This window comes from Neophocaena asiaeorientalis, unplaced genomic scaffold (genome assembly GCF_003031525.2).
Source record: "Neophocaena asiaeorientalis asiaeorientalis breed wild unplaced genomic scaffold, Neophocaena_asiaeorientalis_V1.1 scaffold197, whole genome shotgun sequence".
Lineage (NCBI taxonomy): Eukaryota > Metazoa > Chordata > Mammalia > Artiodactyla > Phocoenidae > Neophocaena > Neophocaena asiaeorientalis.
The window spans coordinates 6,523,991-6,542,968 of record NW_020174703.1 but is presented as its reverse complement, the minus strand read 5'-3'; the positions used below and the strand labels follow the sequence as shown (position 1 = coordinate 6,542,968).

General features: G+C 34.9%; 1 protein-coding gene across 5 annotated transcripts in view; it reads left to right on the top strand.

Moving 5' to 3' along the window:
- The first annotated feature begins 1,010 nt into the window (after window positions 1-1,010).
- The window catches only part of IMPG2 (interphotoreceptor matrix proteoglycan 2), a 70,943-nt gene continuing 52,975 nt past the window's right edge, over window positions 1,011-18,978 (top strand). For 4 of the 5 annotated variants that reach the window (XM_024759192.1, XM_024759191.1, XM_024759194.1 and 1 more), the window contains exons 1-4: window positions 1,011-1,120; window positions 1,579-1,830; window positions 15,591-15,757; window positions 18,305-18,336. In XM_024759192.1, coding sequence (XP_024614960.1) covers window positions 1,036-1,120; window positions 1,579-1,830; window positions 15,591-15,757; window positions 18,305-18,336 — 536 coding nt within the window. In that variant the 5' untranslated portion in view covers window positions 1,011-1,035. Of the gene's footprint in view, window positions 1,121-1,403; window positions 1,831-15,590; window positions 15,758-18,304; window positions 18,337-18,978 lie in introns of those variants that run through there. The other variant, XM_024759190.1, reaches the window with a different exon arrangement.

Below are 18,978 nucleotides of genomic sequence, written 5' to 3'. Positions count from 1 at the left end.
TTTACAAAACATTTTTTTTTTTTTCCAGAGAACTTCACCAGAGGTACATAAGATATAAATTCATTGCTATTTGATAGTAAATCCTAGCTTCCACAGGGTTTTTGACTAATTTAATTCCTTTCTACTAGATTTATTTGATAAAAACAACTGCCCTAATACAAAATTTTTATCTGGTCCCCCATTGTGGTAAAGATAAAAAAAAGTTTCCTTTCTTGGTTAAGAATTACTCATGTAGATAAAGACATTGGGCCTCATGTGTAAAAGCAAATTAAGCAACAAAGTTATTATTATGTAGCTACCATTTATATTGTGTGCTTAGTAGGTGCCAGGTACTTTTCTAAGCATTTTCTGTGTGTTAACTAATTTAATGCTCACAATATCTCTATCATGAGTTAGCTTTACTATTCCTATCCTATTTTATAGATAAGGAAGGAGAAGTAAGTGGTTACAGTGAAAGATTTTCAAATTTTTTAATCAAGGGAAATTTACAAGAAACGGCACCAAGAAAACTAACTTTATTTTGTATGTAGCTCTGTATTTCGGACATAGACAGGTATAGTCAGTCTGGGCATTTTATGCTTAAAAATCATAGGTTGTAGAAGAACCCAGAGAACATGTGAATCTATCAGGTTTGACTAATAGATTGAGAAAAGTTGTAAAATTCAGTGAATTATATGTGTAACATTATTATTATTTTTGGAAACATTTTTAAGTGGAGTGCTTATTAAAGGCAAGGAGAGTGTTAATAAAGAGCTTAGCTGGCTAGATTAAAGAAATTGTCTCTCCCCATCTGTCCTAATTAGCTTATCTCTCCTGCTTTCATAGCATGCTGGTTATTTCAGAAAAGAAGTGAGAGGTACTTTGAAAGGACACCATTTTTATTTAGCCAATTTATAATGATTTTGGAATGGTTGTCAATTTTTGAACATAAACTGTTTAAATATTAGACCTTTTCTGTAAAAATTTGTTACTGGAAGTTTCAGGCCTTTGGGTGCTCAATTAAGGATTTTGGCCTCTTTCTTGGTTTTGGCTCAAATGATTATGTTTCCTCATTTTGGGAAGATTTCTCTGGGTATTCTGATATTTGTCCTGATAGAAGGAAACCTTCCATCATTAACAGGTATTTAAAAATCTACATTATTTTTTATCTTTAGATCTGAAGTATATTTTCTCTAAAAATAACATTATTTGATATGACTGCTGTAAGAAATTGAAACAAATATTACTCTAGTCTTTGATATTGCTTCATTTAAACTGTATGAAAATCTCTCCAATAATACTGGTTTTCCTCTTCATTAGTAATTCTTGGTTCAAAGCTTACTTCCTCTTATTTCTTGTGTTGAAATTGGATGTATACTTGATTTCAATAACTAACAATCTTGAAATAAAGGACTAGGAATTAAATGGAGAAAAAATTGAATGCTTTACTTCTCCCCTCCTTAAGCACACATGTCTATAATTTGAGCATTGAGTTCAAAATCCAGATGTGGTGCAAATGTCAGTTTTTCTTCATTTGTTACCTTTCATTCTGTGTCTCCATTCATCATCAGAAGCTTTGTTTATGCTTTCACTCTGTAGCACAAACCGACTTATCTTTAGAAGAGAGCCAAGAACCCAAGAGTACAGTTTCTTTTCTCCTGACTGACTCAGAATCCACAGACTCTTCTCTGTCTATCGAAAAGAAACAACCTATGGACCACAGAGAAACTGAGAGACAGTGGTTGCTCAGAAGAAAGCGATCTACTCTGTTTCCTAATGGTGTGAAAACCTGCCCAGATGAAAATGTTACAGAGGCTGTGGCAAACCATGTGAAATATTTTAAAGTCCGAGGTAAGCAAACATTCAAACCCTTGGGCTCTATTATAAAATTCAAACATAGTTCTAAAACAGTTGTTGTATTTGAACATTATAGTTCAAAATTTGTGATGCTTTGGATAGAGACTGAGCCAAATATTGTCTGTCTACTAGCCATGGAAAAGACTTGCTAAGAGTATGGTATTTATACAGCTTCAGAGGAAAGTTTACATTATTTTAAGAGAGGACATGGTTTAAAATTTTTGAAGCACTTCAAAAATACCAGTTTATGTTTCTGGATAAATTAATTATAACTTTTACTTCTGCATTACAGTAATTTGTCTAAATATACCCACAAAAGATATTAACTAAGATATACTTAACCTACTTGGCTAATTAGTTATTTTATATATATGGAAATATGATCAATTTCTATATTTTATAGTTTAGCCATTCTACAGATTCAAGCTATTCTAGTTGTTATACACAAAACTTTTTACCTCTCAAATGGTGGCAGTTCTCACAATGGACCCTAAAGCAACATAACTAGGAGTTTATTTTATTTTTTTTCATTTTTAAACATTAGTTTTTATTGGAGTATAGTTGCTTTACAATGTCGTGTTAGTTTTTTCTGTACAGCAAAGTGAATCAGCAATACATATACATATATCCCCTCTTTTTTGGATTTCCTTCCCATTTAGGTCACCACAGAGCATTGAGTAGAGTTTCCTGTGCTATACAGTGGGTTCTCCTTAGTTATCTATTTTATACATAGTAATGTATATGTGTCAATCCCAATCTCCCAATTCATCCCACTCCCCCTTCCCCCTTGGTGTCCATACGTTTGTTTTCTACATCTGTGTCTCTATTTCTGCTTTGTAAATAAGTTCATCTGTATCATTTTTCTAGATCCCACATATAAGCAATATTATATGATATTTGTTTTTCTCTTTCTGACTTACTTCACTCTGTATGACAGTCTCTAGGTCCATCCACGTCTCTGCAAATGGCACTATTTCATTCCATTTTATGGCTGAGTAATATTCCATTCTATATATATCTACCACATCTTCTTTATACATTCCTCTGTTGATGGACATTTAGGTTGCTTCCATGTCCTGGCTATTGTAAATAGTGCTGCAGTGAACATTGTGGTACATGTATCTTTTTGAATTATGGTTTTCTCCAAGTGTATGCTCAGGAGTGGGATTGCCAGGTCATATGGTAGTTCTATTTTTAGTTTTTTAAGGAACCTCCATACAGTTCTCCATAGCTGGTGGGAATCAGTTTACATTCCCACCAGCAGTATAAGAGGGTTCCCTTTTCTCCACACCCTCACCAGCATTTATTTTTGTAGATTTTTTGATTATGGCCATTCTGACTGGTGTGAGGTGATGCCTCATTGTAGTTTTGACTTGCATTTCTCTGATAATTAGTGATGTTGAGCATCTTTTCATGTGTTTGTTGGCCATCTGTATATCTTCTTTGGAGAAATGTCCATTTAGGTCTTCCACCCATTTTTTGATTGGGTTGTTTGTTTTTTTGATATTGAGCTTCATGAGCTGTTTGTATATTTTGGAGATTAATCCCTTGTCCATTGCTTTGTTTGCAAATATTTTTTCCCATTCTGAGGGTTGTCTTTTCATCTTGTTTATGGCTTCCTTTGCAGTGCAAAAACTTTTAAGTTTCATTAGTTCCCTTTTGTTCATTTCTATTTTTATTTTCATTACTTTAGGAGTTGGGTCAAAAAAGATCTTGCTGCGATTTATGTCAAAGAGTGTTTTGCCTATTTTTCCTCTAAGAGTTTTATAGTGTCCGGCTTTACATTTAGGTCTTTAATCCATTTTGAGTTTATTTTTGTGTATGGTGTTAGGGAGTGTTCTAATTTCATTCTTTTACATGTAGCTGTCCAGTTTTCCCAGCACCACTTATTGAAGAGACTGTCTTTCCTCCATTGTATATCCTTGCCTCCTTTGTCATATATTAGTTGACCATAGGTATGTGGGTTTATCTCTGGGCTTTCTGTCCTGTTCCATTGATCTATATTTCTGTTTTTGTGCCTGTACCATACTGTCTTGATTACTGTAGCTTTGTAGTATAGTCGGAAGTCCGGGAGCCTGATTCCTCCAGCTCCATTTTTCTTTTTCAGGATTGCTTTGGCTATTTGGGGTCTTTTGTGTTTCCATACAAATTGTGAAATTTTTTGTTCTAATTCTGTGAAAAATGCCATTGGTAATTTGATAAGGATTGCACTGAATCTGTAGATTGCTTTGGTCAGTACAGTCATTTTCACAATATTGATTCCTCCAATCCAAGAACATGCTATATCTCTCCATCTGTTTGTGTCATCTTTGATTTTTTTCATCAATATCTTATAGTTTTCTGAGTACAGGTCTTTTGCCTCCTTAGGTAGGTTTATTCCTAGGTATTTTATTCTTTTTGATGTGATGGTAAATGGGATTGTTTCCTTGATTTCTCTTTCTGATCTTTCATTGTTAGTGTTTAGGAATGCAAGAGATTTCTGTGCATTAATTTTGTAACGCAACTTTACCAAATTCATTGATTAGCTATAGCAGTTTCCTGGTGGCGTCTTTAGCATTTTCTATGTATAGTATCATGTCATCTGCAAACAGCAACAGTTTTACTTGTTTTCCAGTTTGGATTCCTTTTATTTCTTTTTCTTCTGTGATTGCTGTGGCTAGGACTTCCAAAACTGTGTTGAATAATAGTGGTGAGAGTGGACATCCTTGTCCTGTTCCTGATCTTAGAGGAAATGCTTCAGTTTTTCACTGTTGAGAATGATGTTTGCTGTGGGTTGGTTGTATATGGCTTTTATTATGTTGAGGTAGGTTCCCTCTACGCCCACTTTCTGGAGAGTTTTTATCATAAATCAGTGTTGAATTTTGTGAAAAGCTTTTTCTGCATCTATTGAGATGATCATATGGTTTTTATTCTTCAGTTTGTTAATATGGTGTATCACATTGTTTGATTTGCATATACTGAAGAATCCTTGTATCCCTGAGATAAATCCCACTTGATCATGGCGTATGATCCTTGTAATGTGTTGTTGGGTTCAGTTTGCTAGTATTCTGTTGAGGATTTTTGTGTCCATGTTCATCAGCGCTTTGGCCTGTAATTTTCTTATTTTGTGATATCTTTGTCTGGTTTTGATATCAGGGTGATGATGATGGTGGCCTCGTAGAAAGCTTGGGAGTGTTCCTCTGTAATTTTTTGGAACAGTTTCAGAAGGATGGGTGTTAGCTCTTCTCTAAACGTTTGATAGAATTCGCCTGTGAATCTATTTGGTCCTGGACTTTTGTTTGTTGGAACACTTTTTATTTTGTATTGAAGTATAGTTGATTAATAATGTTGTGTTAGTTTCAGGTGTACAGCAGAGTGATCCAGTTATACATGTATCTATTCTTTTTTCAAATTCTTTTCCCATTTAGTTTGTTACATAATTATTTTATTTTCAATTAAACAGTGTTATCCTTGATCTCATACCCTTTTATTATATTAATTCATTCTCTGTTCCTTATATTTACTAACCAGAATTGGTTAATTGACCATAATATGTCCCTTAGATATTTGAAGGATTCCCAGACTTTGCTTTTTGCTGCTCAAGAGCCAATAAAAAGCCATAATATGGATGCAATGCTAGTAAGTTAAAGTGGATATAGATAATGAAATGATAGTGAAATCAGGCTTGTTCATTCATGCATGTATTCAACACATGTTTATTGATCATTTACTATTTTCCAGGGACTGGGCTATATAAACCTTCAGTCTGAGCTGCTACTTTGTCTTCTTTATTTTCCTCTATGTTGTCCTTTCTGTCCTCCTTCCTTATCAAAGCAAATGCTTTTAAAATAAAAAATTTAATATCAGATATTACATATATTTATATGTTTGATTTTTTAGTTTCTTAAAGTGGCACAGTATGTTAGAACTTATTTTTTCAGAGTGTATTTATATCTCTTGGTTGTATTTTGGACTATCAAACTTACTAAGCAATAAACTTTTCTTTCACTTTTTAAATGGAAGTCCATTGACCTGGCCTTTTGTGAGTAGGGCGTATGCCAGAAGTGGGAAATTCCAAAGAGAGTGGGAAGAGAAAAAGGAACTGAAGATGAATGAGAATGAGTGTGTAATATATCAAAATATGATTTCTACTACCTGGATTTTTATGTAATATTACTTTAAAATAGGTAAGAATACCAGAATACCTAGATAGCTTCTGGTTAAATAGTGAAGAGGAAATAACCAATCATTTAAGGACTATGATTATGCCTTTTAATTTCTTTGCCCTTGTGTTTATACATTCAAGAGACGCTATTGAAAAAGAAGCCAACCAAAAGAAAAATAAAGCATTCCTTGAATAATTGACTTTGAAATACAGATTCTGTGAATGAGATCATTGGAAAGGGACCTCAAAGCTAAAATGATTGACACAGCACATCAAGATTATAACAATGTTGATATAGCTGTTACTGTCATGATAAAGAGTAAATATTTTATTTGTTATGTTTTGAAATTTAGGAAAAATGAATATTTCAACATAGGTCTTGATTTGGAAGAGATTTGGAAGAGATAATTGGATTATGCCCTTAGAACCAATTGTTTTGAGATTGGAGGAAAAGATCCACTCACTGTCCAACCAGGAATCTTTGGTTTTTCCACCAAGCTAATTCAGTGTAATGGTTTGCCCAATTTTTCCTTCATAGATAATTTGGTATCAGTTGCTAGTTGGTATAACACATTTGAAAAATATCTCCGTTTAAGCAAGAAGCAACTGAATTTAACCTAGTCATTTGTGAAATTAAAGAGATATTTAGGGTGCTTGGAGTAGGAAGTAATAGTATCCCCTTTTAAAAAATTGTATTAGTAGTTGGACCTTTTAAAATATAGCTTTAAAAGGAAACCATAAACAAGAAGAAAAGACAGCCCTCAGAATGGGAGAAAATATTTGCAAATGAAGCAACTGACAAAGGATTAGTCTCCAAAATTTACAAGCAGCTCATGCAGCTGAATATCAAAAAAACAACCCAATCCAAAAATAGGCAGAAGACCTAAATAGACATTTCTCCAAAGGAGATATACAGATTGCCAACAAACACATGAAAGAATGCTCAACATCACTAATTATTAGAGAAATGCAAATCAAAACTACAATGAGGTATCACCTCACACCAGTCAGAATGGCCATCATCAAAAAATCTACAATCAATGCTGGAGAGGGTGTGGAGAAAAGGGAACCCTCTTGCACTGTTGGTGGGAATGTAGATTGGTACAGCCACTATGGAGAATAGCATGGAGGTTCCTTAGAAAACTAAAAATAGAACTACCATATGACCCAGCAATCCCACCACTGGGCATATACGCTGAGAAAACCATAATTCAAAAAGAGTCATGTACCACAGTGTTCATTGCAGCTTTATTTACAATAGCCAGGACATGGAAGCAACCTAAGTGTCCATCAACAGATGAATGGATAAAGAAGATGTGGCACATATATACAATGGAATATTACTCAGCCATATAAAGAAACAAAACTGAGTTATTTGTAGTGAGGTGGATGGACCTAGGGTCTGTCATACAGAGTGAAGTAAGTCAGAAAGAGAAAAATGAATACCGTGTGCTAGCATGTATATATGGAATCTAAAAAAAAAAAAATGTTTCTGAAGAACCTAGAGGCAGCACAGGAATAAAGACACAGATGTAGAGAATGGATTTGAGGACACAGGGAGGGGGAACAGTAAGCTGGGACGAAGTGAGAGTGGCATTGACATACATACACTACCAAAAGTAAAACAGATAGCTAGTGGGAAGCAGCTGCATAGCACAGGGAGATCAACTTGGTGCTCTGTGACCACCTAGAGGAGTGGGATAGGGAGGATGAGAGGGAGACGCAAGAGGGAGGAGATATGGGGATATATGTATATGTATAGCTGATTCACTTTGTTATAAAGCAGAAACTAACACACCATTGTAAAGCAATTATACTCCAATAAAGATGTTAAAAAGAAATATGTGGCTTTATTAGGGTATACATTGGTAGATTATAAACTGCACATATTTAAAGCATAGAATTTGATTTGTTTTGACAAATGTATTTATCCTTGAAGTTATCACTACAATCAAGATAATGAATTTGTCTATTACCTCCAAACATTTTCTCATGTGTCTGTATAATCCCTTCCTCCCTCAGCACCTCCCTTGACCTCAGTGCTGAGGCAACCACTAATCTGCTTTCTATTACTATGTATCGTTTGCATTTTCTACACTTTTTCTACTATGTATCGTTTGCATTTTCTACATATTTTCAATGTCCTCATACTGTTTACTCTTTTTTTTTTTGTCTAGCTTCTTTTAATCAGTTTGTTTTGAGACTCATCCATGCTTTTTTTGTGTATCAGTAGTTTGTTACCATTTACTGTTGGGTATTATTCCATTTTATGGATATACTGCATCTTGGGATATTTGGGTGCTTTTCAGTTATTGGGGATTACGAGGAAAGCTGTCATGAACGTTTTTGTACAATTTTTTGTGTGAACATATGCTTTTTATATCTGTTGGTTAATAGGAGTGTAGTGGGTGGGTCACATGATACCTTTATGTTTAACTTTTTAAGAAATTGCCAAAACTGTTTTCCAGTGTAGTTGTACCAACAGCTGTATATTGGGATTCCAATTTTTCCACATCTGTGCAGTGCTTGGTATAGTCAGTGCTTTTAAACTGTAACCATTCTAGTAGATATGAAATAACATCTATTGTGGTTTTAACTTGCCTTTTCTTGATGGCTAATGATGTTGAGCACTTTTTCATGTGCTCATTTGCCATTTGTATATCTTTTTTGGTGAAGAGTCTATTCGAATATTTTGCTCCTTTAAAAAAATAATTGGATTGTTTGTTTTATTATTGAGTTGTAAGAGTTCTTTATGTGTTCAAAATACCAGTTCTTTGTCAGATATATGTTTTGCATAAATTTTCTTCCAATGTTTGGTTTGTCTTTTTATTTTCTTAACAATGTCTTTTGAGGAACAGAAGTTTTAAATTTTGATAAAGTCCAATTTATCATCAGGTTTTTGTTTTTTTTGTTTTTTTTTGTGGTACACGGGCCTCTCACTGTTGTGGCCTCTCCCGTTGCGGAGCACAGGCTCTGGACGCACAGGCTCAGCAGCCATGGCTCACGGGCCCAGCCGTTCCACGGGCACGTGGGATCTTCCCGGACCGGGGCACGAACCTGTGTCCCCTGCATCGGCAGGCAGACTATCAACCACTGTGCCACCAGGGAAGCCCTATCAGTTTTTTTTTTGCATCATGCTTGCTTTTGGTGTTGGATCTAAATTTGCTTAGCTCAGAATCACAAAGACTTTCTCTTGTTTTTTCTGATAGAAATTTTATAATTTTTAGGTTTTACATTCAGGTCTATGATCTACTTTGAGTTAATTTTTGTATTTGATGTATATAGATCAAAGTTAATTTTTTTTGCTTTTGCATAGCCAGTTGTTCCAGCATCATTTATTAAAAATATTATCTTTCCTTGCCGCTGAACCTTTGTTGAAATTCAGTCTTCTGTACATGATGGGTCTATTACTTCACTTTTCATTCTTTTACACAGATCTCTTTGTCTGTTTCTATGCCAGTACCTAACTGTCTTGATTACTGTGAGCTTTATAATAAGTCTTTGAGTAAGATAGTGCAAGTCCTTCAACTTTGTTCTTTTTAAAATTTGTTTGGTTATGCTAGGTCCTTTGTCTTCCATATAAATATTATAATCATCTTGCCAATTTGTACACAAGAGGCTACTGGGATTTTGATTGGGATTGTGTTGAATTTATTGATCAATTTGCAAAGAATTATAATCTTAACAATATTGACCCTTCTGATCTGTGGATATATCCCTCCATTTATTTAGATCTCTGTCATTTTCTCTCAACAGTGTTTTGTGATTTTCAGTGTCTAGATCTTACACATCTTTTTATCAGATTTATTTCACTTTTTTCATGCTATTATTAACACTATTTAAAAAAAATTTGGTCTCTGATTGTTCCTTGCTAGCATATAGACATAAAACTGAGTTATGTGTATTGATCTTTTATTCTGTAACTTTGTTAAAATCACTTATTAGTTCTAGTAGCTTCTTAATATACTCCTTAAGGTTTTCTACATGGGTGATTATTTCATCTGCAAATAAAGATATAGTTTTACTTCTTATCTTCCAATTTGTATGCCTTTTATTTCTTTTTCTTGCCTTATTGCATCAAATTAACTGTTCCTCATGCTTTGGGCTCCACGATTCTGAAGGGAAATTATATTACCCTAAAAAAAAGACTTTGCTCCATTCTAGATTTCTGTGTACTAGATAAGATGCACAGCCTGAGTCCTAGTAACAGGATTAAAGACAGATTAAATGCCGGCATTTCCTTCTTCAGAATATTGTCATTACATTTACCCTTCCTCCACCAGTTTCCAGGACAAGTTTCTCTGCCAGAAGAGAGGCTTTTGTAGATTAGTTATCTTCTCGAAAATAGGAAGTTATCTCCAGTGTTAACTAAAGGCTACATGAAAATCATTTGACAAGGATAGGACTTCTGAACAAATAGGCCAAATAGAGAAGTATGTGGCGTTTATCTGTGGTGGAGTTTTGCCCTCCTTAGTACCTCTTTCCTTGAAATAGTGCTGATTTTGCTGTTGTCTGTACAGCCTGTACTGTCCTATCTAGTTTTCCCCTCTCTGAGCTGCATGAATACTCCAGACTACCCCCCAATTCTCCTCCTGTATCAGAATGTAAGTGTTTTGAATTCTATTATTCTTAATTGGAAAACCACTGGATAAATTAAGGATGTGCAGTTGATCCTTGAACAACATGGGTTTGAAATGTGAGGGTCCCCTTCTACTCACATTTTTTTTTAGTAAATACATACTGCAGTGTTATATGATCCAGAGTTGGTTAAATATGTGGATGTGCAACCGCGAATAAGGAGGGCTAACTGTAAAGTTATATGTGAATTGACTGCAGAGGGTCTGTGCCGCTCACTGCCACATTATTCAAAGGTCAACTGTATTACCTTTCTGGAGGGAATTGCATTTTTTATAGTTTTACTGAGATATAATTAACATACCAATTAATTCACTTAACGTATAGAATTCAGTGGTTTTCCAGTATATTCACAGAAACGAGTAACTATCATCACACTCAGTTTAAGAACATTACATCACCTCAAAAAAACCCCCCACCCTTTAGATATCACTTTCTTACCACTCTGTCTCCCCTTCCCCTCCCCCCAGGACTAAGCAACCACTAATCTACTTTCTGTCTCTATAGAATTGCCTATTCTGGATTTGTCATATAAATGAGATAATATAATATATGGTCTTTTATGACTGGCTTCTTTTACTTAGCATAATGTTTTCAAGGTTCATCCATGTTGTAGCATGTATAGTAGTTTATTTTTTGTGTCCAAATAATAACATTCTGTTGTATGGATACACCACTTTTGGTTTATCCATTTGTCAGCTGATGGATATTTGGGTTGTTTTCGTTTCTCTTGGGTGTATATCTAAGAGTAGAATTTCTGAGTCATACGTTTAACCACATGAGGAATTTCCAGATTGTTTTCCAAAATAGATGTACCGTGCCCACCAGCAGTGTATGAAGGTTCTGATTTCTCCACATCTTTGCCAGCACTATAATTTCCTTAAAAAAAGAAAAAATTACAACCATCCCAATGGGTGTGAAGTGGCATCTTGTGGTTTTGATTTGCATTTGTTTAATGACTAATAATGTTGAGCATCCTTTTATATGTTTCTTGGATTTGAATATCTTCTTTCAAAGAATGTCTTTAAATCCTTTGCCTTTTAAAAATTTGGGTTATTTATCTTGTTTTCATTGAGTCATAAGCAATCTTTATATATTCTCGATACAAGACCCTTATCAGACAAATGATTTGAAAGTATTTTCGTTTTCTTGATGGTGTCTTTCACAAAAGACAAAAGGTCTTTTTTTCACCATGCACAAAAGGTTTTGATTTTGATGAAGTCCATTTTATCTATTTGTTATTCTTTTGCAAAACTGTTTATGCTCTTCTGGGTCCCTTGCAATTTCATATGAATTTTAGAATTAGCTTGTTAATTTCTGTAAAGAAGCCAGAGTTCTGATAGGATTGCATTGAGTCTGCAGATCATTTTGAAGATACAGTTGGCCCTCTGTATCTGTGGGTTCTGCAACCACAGATTCAACCAACTATGGATTTAGGATTGCCGTGTACACACTGCTATATTTAAAATGGATAACCAACAAAGACCCACTGTATAACATAGGGAACTGTGCTCAATATTATATAACAACCTAAATGGGAAAAGAATTTGAAAAAGAATAGATACATGTATATGGATAACAGAATCACTTTGCTGTACACCTGAAACCAACACAACATTGTTAATTATACCCCAATATAAAAAAGTTTAAAAACAAAAAACAAACAAAAAAACACTTGAAAAAAAATTCCAGAAAGTTCCAAAAAGCAGAACTTGATTTTGCTGTGTGCTGGCAACTATTTACATAACATTTACATTGTATTAAGTATTATAAGTAATCTAGAGGTGATTTAACATATACGGGGGTGTGTGCATAGGTTACATGCAAATACTACACGATTTTATATAAGGGAATTGAGTATCTGAGGGTTTTGGTATCGGTAGGGGTTGGGGGTTTAACAATTAAATCTTCCAATTCACGAACATGGAAAGTTTTTCCATTTATTTATGTTGTCTTTAATTTTTTTTCAACAGTGTTTCTTGGTTTTCAGAGTATAAGTTTTGTACTTTGTTAAATTTATTCCTAAGTATTTTATTATTTTTGATGCTTTTGTAGATGGAGTTGTTTTCTTAGGTTCATTTTTTGTTTGTTCCTTGCTAGTGTATAGACATACAACTGATTTATATGTATTGATCTTGTATCCTGACACCTTGCTAAACTTGTTTATTCTGTAAGTTAAGTGGATTTCTTCCGAGATTTTTTCAGGAAATGACATCCCCCAAAGCATAATTTGTAAGAGGCAGCTTATGCTATTCTTCTGTGAATTCATGAGAGATGCCAAGGGAAGGCCTGCTATGAAACCTGGTATGATTTCTACACTTCTGGATGCTCCAGCTGCATTTTCCCTCACACAATAATGTTTTTCTAAGATTTTATGAAAATATTTTAAACATATAAAGTAGTTGAAAGAATAGTTTAGTGAACACCATAGTCTTACCACCTAGCTCTACAGTTAACATTTTATATTTGCTTTATCACATATCTTATCTATCCAACCATCCTATTTCTTAGATGTATTTCATAAATTAAAGATATCATTTCATTTTCCTGTAGAACTTCAGCATGAATATCATTAACTAGAGCTTAATATTTGTTTACTTTTCTGAAGGTGGAATTTACATAGAGTGAAATGCATAAATCTTAAGAATACCATTTGGTGAGTTTTGACTAATGCACACATTGGTGTAATCCAAACCTCTCTTAAATTTGGGGATAGTGCCACCACAGAAAGTTCCCTTATTCCCCTTCCAAGACAGTCCTCCCTTCTCAACCCCAACTACCAGGTGACCACTCTTCTAATTTTTTTAAACCATAGCTTAGTTTCACCTATCTAGGACTTTATATAAGTAGAAATAGTATGAACTCTTTTGTGTAAGGCTTCTTTGACTCAGCCTTTTGAGATTCATTCATGTTTTTGCATGAATTAGTAACTTGTTCCTTTTGATTCCATTATGTGACTGTATGTTTGTTTATTTTCCTGTTGATGGATACCTGGGTTGTTTTCTTTTTTAAGTTGTTATGTATAAAGCTGCTCTAGCATTGAACATAAGTCTTTCTGTGGATATGTGCTTACGTCTCACTTGAAGGAATACCTAGGAGGGGGGTTACTGGGTCATAGGTTTGGTGTATATTTAGTTATATAAGAAACTACTGGTACTTTTTCCAAAGTGGTTGTACTATTTTTCATTCTTGCCAGAAATGAGGGTTGTGTTTGTTCCACATTCTCGCCAAAATTTGATATTGTCAATGTAAAAGGTTTTAGCCTCTCTGGTTCAAGTGTGGGTGGTTCAATTTCCATTTCTCTGAAGAATGAATGACAGAGCACTTTTTCACATACTCGTTGACTCTTTGTATCTCGTCCTTTGTAAAGTGTCTGCTTCAGTCTCTTACATATTTTAAAAATTGGATTGTTTGCCTTTTTGTTAGGGAGTTGTAGAAATCCCTTAAATATCCTAAATACCAGTTCTTTATCAGATATATGTATTTTGAATATTTTCTGCCAGAGGTATGGCTTACCTATTCATTTTTATTAATAACATCTTTGTTGAGCAGAAGTTTTTAGTTTTGATGAATTCTAATATCAGTTTTTTGTTTTTTCTTTTATAGTTGTTGCTTTCTGAGTCCTGTCTATGAAATCTTTGCTTATCTTCAGGTCATGTATATATTCTTCTGTGTTTTCTTTTAGGACCTTCAAAGTATTAGCTTTCATATTTCAAATTATTTTATTATGTATATTGTGAAGACGTTATTGAGATTTATTTTTTCTCATAGATATATAGTTATTTGGTCTCACAGTACTTTTAATACTTTCTTTGAATCACCTCATTTCATAACCAGATCTTATAGATATTCGCTTTTTGTTTGTTTTTACCAACCCAGACTTTCATCTTTGCATTGTCTTCTGGTGTGTACTAAGCTGTCATTTGGAAGTTTAAAGAGGAAGAAAGGAAGAACTTGAATCTACAAGTGGTCACCTCTGCCTCAGTCTTTCTCTGTTGGAGTCTTCTGTATGCTGTAGGGTCAGAAGTTCTAAAGAACAGGATTAAGGATATAGTTAGTTTACTGAAAAAGAAACTAAGTTTGCAACCAAAGGTTCATTCAGTTTAACCCTGAAAAATCAGTTGATAGAGAAACTTTCAATATTCATATATTTTAATCTCTGTTAAAGCCTAAGAGGTTTTTTTAGTCTGAGACTCTTCTTCCATCAAATAACTGTTGGACAACCAGAATCCAATATGATAATAACATTTAATATTCATGTAGCACTATGTAGTTTATAAAATACTCTCACAGATAAATTAAGTAAAGCAGTTATTATTCATCTCATTAAAAAAGAGAGATGAGTACATTGAAATGTTGACTGGCTAGGTCAGTTACTCTCGGTTATCAAGCTAGTACACAGTGAGCCTAAGGCTAGAATTGAGATCCTTCTGACTCAGTGAGTTCAGGGCCTCTATCTCGATATGCTGGTAGATTAGCATTCAGTCCTCTTGAGATGAAAAATGATTTCCTTGATCTCTGTCCACTTAAATCCATCTTTCTCCCTTACCACCCTCCTCCTCTTCTCTCTCATCCCATCTGTTGTGCGCAGTGCCCTGCATCAGGACCCTGAAATGGTTACAGGAAAGCAATACACTTAGTGCTGTATAAAATGTGCAGACAGCCTGTTTAGGGTCCTTTCAGAGTTGATGCTTTGAAATAACTTAGCAGATACATTAAATTAGCTTTCATTTTAATACAGTATGTTTCTTCTGAATATCATTTTCTTTTTAGTTCTCATATCTTTTAAAAAATTAATAGATTTTATTTTTTGGAGAAGTTTTAGGTCTACAGAAAAATTGAGCAGAAAATCCAGAGTTACGTATACTGCCACCCTTACACACACACACACACACACACACACACATATTTTTCCCTCTTATTGTGAGAACCCCAAAGTGCTTTCTCTAAAAATACCTCTCTGTTTGTTTTTCAGTATGCCAGGAAGCTGTCTGGGAAGCCTTCAGGACTTTTTGGGATCGACTTCCTGGGCGTGAAGAATATCATTACTGGATGAATTTGTGTGAAGATGGAATCACAACTATATTTGAAATGGGCACACATTTTAGTCAGTCTGTGGAACATAGAAGCTTAATTATGAAGGTAAATGTAGTAACAAGGGAAGAAATTACTGGACTGTTGTAGGAGTGCGTATACATGGCTCAGGCCTAAAGGAAGAAAGAGCAAATGCCAAATCCCTGCATTACTCTTTTTTGTTGAATTAGGTTGTTCAAGTGACCTACCAGAGGGTGGCTTAGTCTTTGTACCCCTAGCTCTGGCCATTATAATAAGCATTGTTAACCCAGCAAGAGCCTCATGCTTGTTTATAAATGTAAATATTTGGAAATAATACTCAGCAAAGATTTAGGCTAAGAATATAAATCTGTGAGAGTCAAACATTCTGGCCAGGGTTTTTCATCTTATCAGTTCAGAGTGGTGCAAACGACTCTAGTTAAGATAGAGGATATAGGTCATTGGATAAATGTTTAGTAAAGTATAAATGTGATTCTAATTAATGAATTTGCTTACTTGTTTTCCTTGTTTTAGATTTAGTTTACTCTTAGCAAAGGATAAATAAGCATGCATATAGACAAATTATCTGCCCACCTGCCCCTTTCATATTGCATGCATGTATTCATGACAAGAGAATGAAACTGTTTAGATATACGTGGTAGATTGCTCATTCTGTGTGATAGGCCCTTTATAGCCTTCTTCCTTTGTTCAAGTCCTACATGTCCTCAGCTCAGATGTAACCTCCTTTGTGAGGAATCAACCCCCAGCCTAGCAGATTTAGCTCCCATAATCCTTTGAACTCCATAATTCTTTATTCATTCTTTAATGTTGTACTTCTTACATTTTATTATTATTAGTTGTATATGTGGGCCAATGTATCAGAAGAATAGAATTGACAGGGGACCAGACTGGAGGGGTGGATAACTTAACAAGTTTATAGTTGATAGGAAACCATTGAAGGGTTGTAAGTAGGTAAGTCATGGGGGCTGATTGGACAGTTTTGAATTGTAAAATGGTTATTATGGTTTTTATACGCCATGCGATAGATTAGAGGGGACAAGATGAGCAGAGATCAGTCACGACTCCAGGGCCGAGGGGATGAGAGTCCTAACTAGACCATGAGATAGAGAAAGGGAACATAGGGGATATAAGTAGGAAAAAGATTAGTAGGACTCTGTGATGGATTGGATGGGAGTGGGATAGGATGAAAGAATGGCCCAGGAAGCCTCCCAGCTTCTAGCTTGGATGACTACCACTGAGAACTCAGGCAGAGAAGCCGCTTGTAGATGCTGACAGGGAGAGTGAGTTTGCTTCTTAATGTGTTGTTTTGAGCCATTTGTGAAATGTGAATTGCTTGATATTTAGGTGTGAAGCCAAGAAGAGTGGTCTGGGTTATAAATACAGCTCTAGGGATCACCAGCCTTGAGGTAGTAATTGAAATCATAAGAGTGGCTGAGAACGTTACTTAAGCAATCACTGGCTGTCCAAAATCTGAAGAAAGCTTGATTTTACCTTTTTTTTTCTTAAATTGAAATATAGTTGATTTACAGTTGTGTTGATTTCTGCTGTACAGCAAAGTGATTCAGTTTTACATATATATACATTCTGGGGTTTTTTTTAGCTTGATTTTAAATATAACAACAACTGTTTACACATAGTTGGTGAATTTATGTGGTTGACACCTTTTATCAGAACTCAGAACTCCAGCATTTGTACAAATAACCACCATGCTGGCCTATAAAATTTTAAAGCTAACAGTATAACCTGATAAAATGATGATTTTGCTATATGTGTATATGTATCTTGAGAGAGATTAACTAAAGGAAATAAAATCACAGTTGAAGCTGCTGGATGGTTGAAATTAAAAAAGAAACAAAAAAGAGTGGCTGAGATTATTCTAGGAGAGTCTGTATAGTAAGAGCTGTGAGTTATTTATAAATATTTTGGGAATTATTTAGAGTAATAGTCTCTCCATTTTACAGAAACGGAAATTGAGGCCCAGCACCAGAGAGATTGCGGGATTTACCTCCATAGCTAAGAAAGAGAAAATGGAATTCTTCTGATTCTAAATTAGTGTCCTTATTATCGTATTGGTCTCAAAATAAAACCACTGATTTAGAGGAAACTTGGAGACAGTTTGCTTTGGAATGCCCCAGAGGAATAATCCAACTATTTATCAGACAATTTATCTTTTTGTCTGAATTCTGGAGAATCAGATTTCATAGTTATTTTATCCACATGATTATATTGGTCTGTGATGAGAGTTTCTATAAATGTATTAGATCACAAAGCAGTTTGGTTCTAAGTCCATGGAAGGTTAATGTAAAACTCTACCAATCTCTTACCTGTAGATCTTTTTGGAATGATTAGCAGGTGAAGTCTGTTACTCTGTGCCCATTAAGAGAGCACAGGGACTTTTGTGCACATACACAGAGACTTGAGTGTCAGGACATTCTTGGAGTCACAAAACAAACTTGGCATCATTAGTACCTTGCTTTAACTATTTCTCTAGCCATAGAGAATAATAACATAGATTCTGTGTTAGGGCATTAGTGTTCTAGATGCAATACATTTTGTTTACTGCTTATTAACTGTCATTGATTCACATGGTCATTTTTATATCTTTGTTTTCCTTAGAAACTGACATACACAAAGGAAACTGTAAGCAGGTGAGTGTCCTTTTTCCCTAAGTTCATGCTTGGCAACAGACATGTATCATACCTATTCCCAGACTCATCCCACATTTGATGATTCCTTCATGTTTTCTTGCCAGTTCCTGCAATGACCAGGCCTGTGGGTTAGTCTCAAATGCTTTTCCTCATCTTGAGGCCACTTCCCTTCCCAGACCACCTCTGCAGCCACTGTGCTAGTTTACTGTCTGACCTTCCCAGGAGGCAGACTTGGTCCTCTCTCTTGGGTGAGAAAATAGATTTTTGGAAATGGAATACCAAATGATCTACTCTTGTTGAGGCTTACAGGCTAATGATAATATTGATCTAAAATGGTACACCTTAGTGGAGGATGGTTTACTAAATGATGGGTGTGGTGTGGGTCACTTTATTGTGTAATGACGATTATGATGTTGAAGCATAGGAATGGCACAGCCTTGATGAATCCTCCAGTGGTATGAGTCTTGGCTCTGTGGGCCTTTAGGCTTAGGATTAAGGTCATTTCTGGCTCCTGAACAGTAGCAGGGCAAAGCAGATCATGGAAGGTGAGGGATTTTGAGCCTACAGGGACTAAAGATTTCCAATTCTGTCCATACTCAAAATATCTAGATTATGCCGGCATGTAAGTGATTTTTTTTGAAA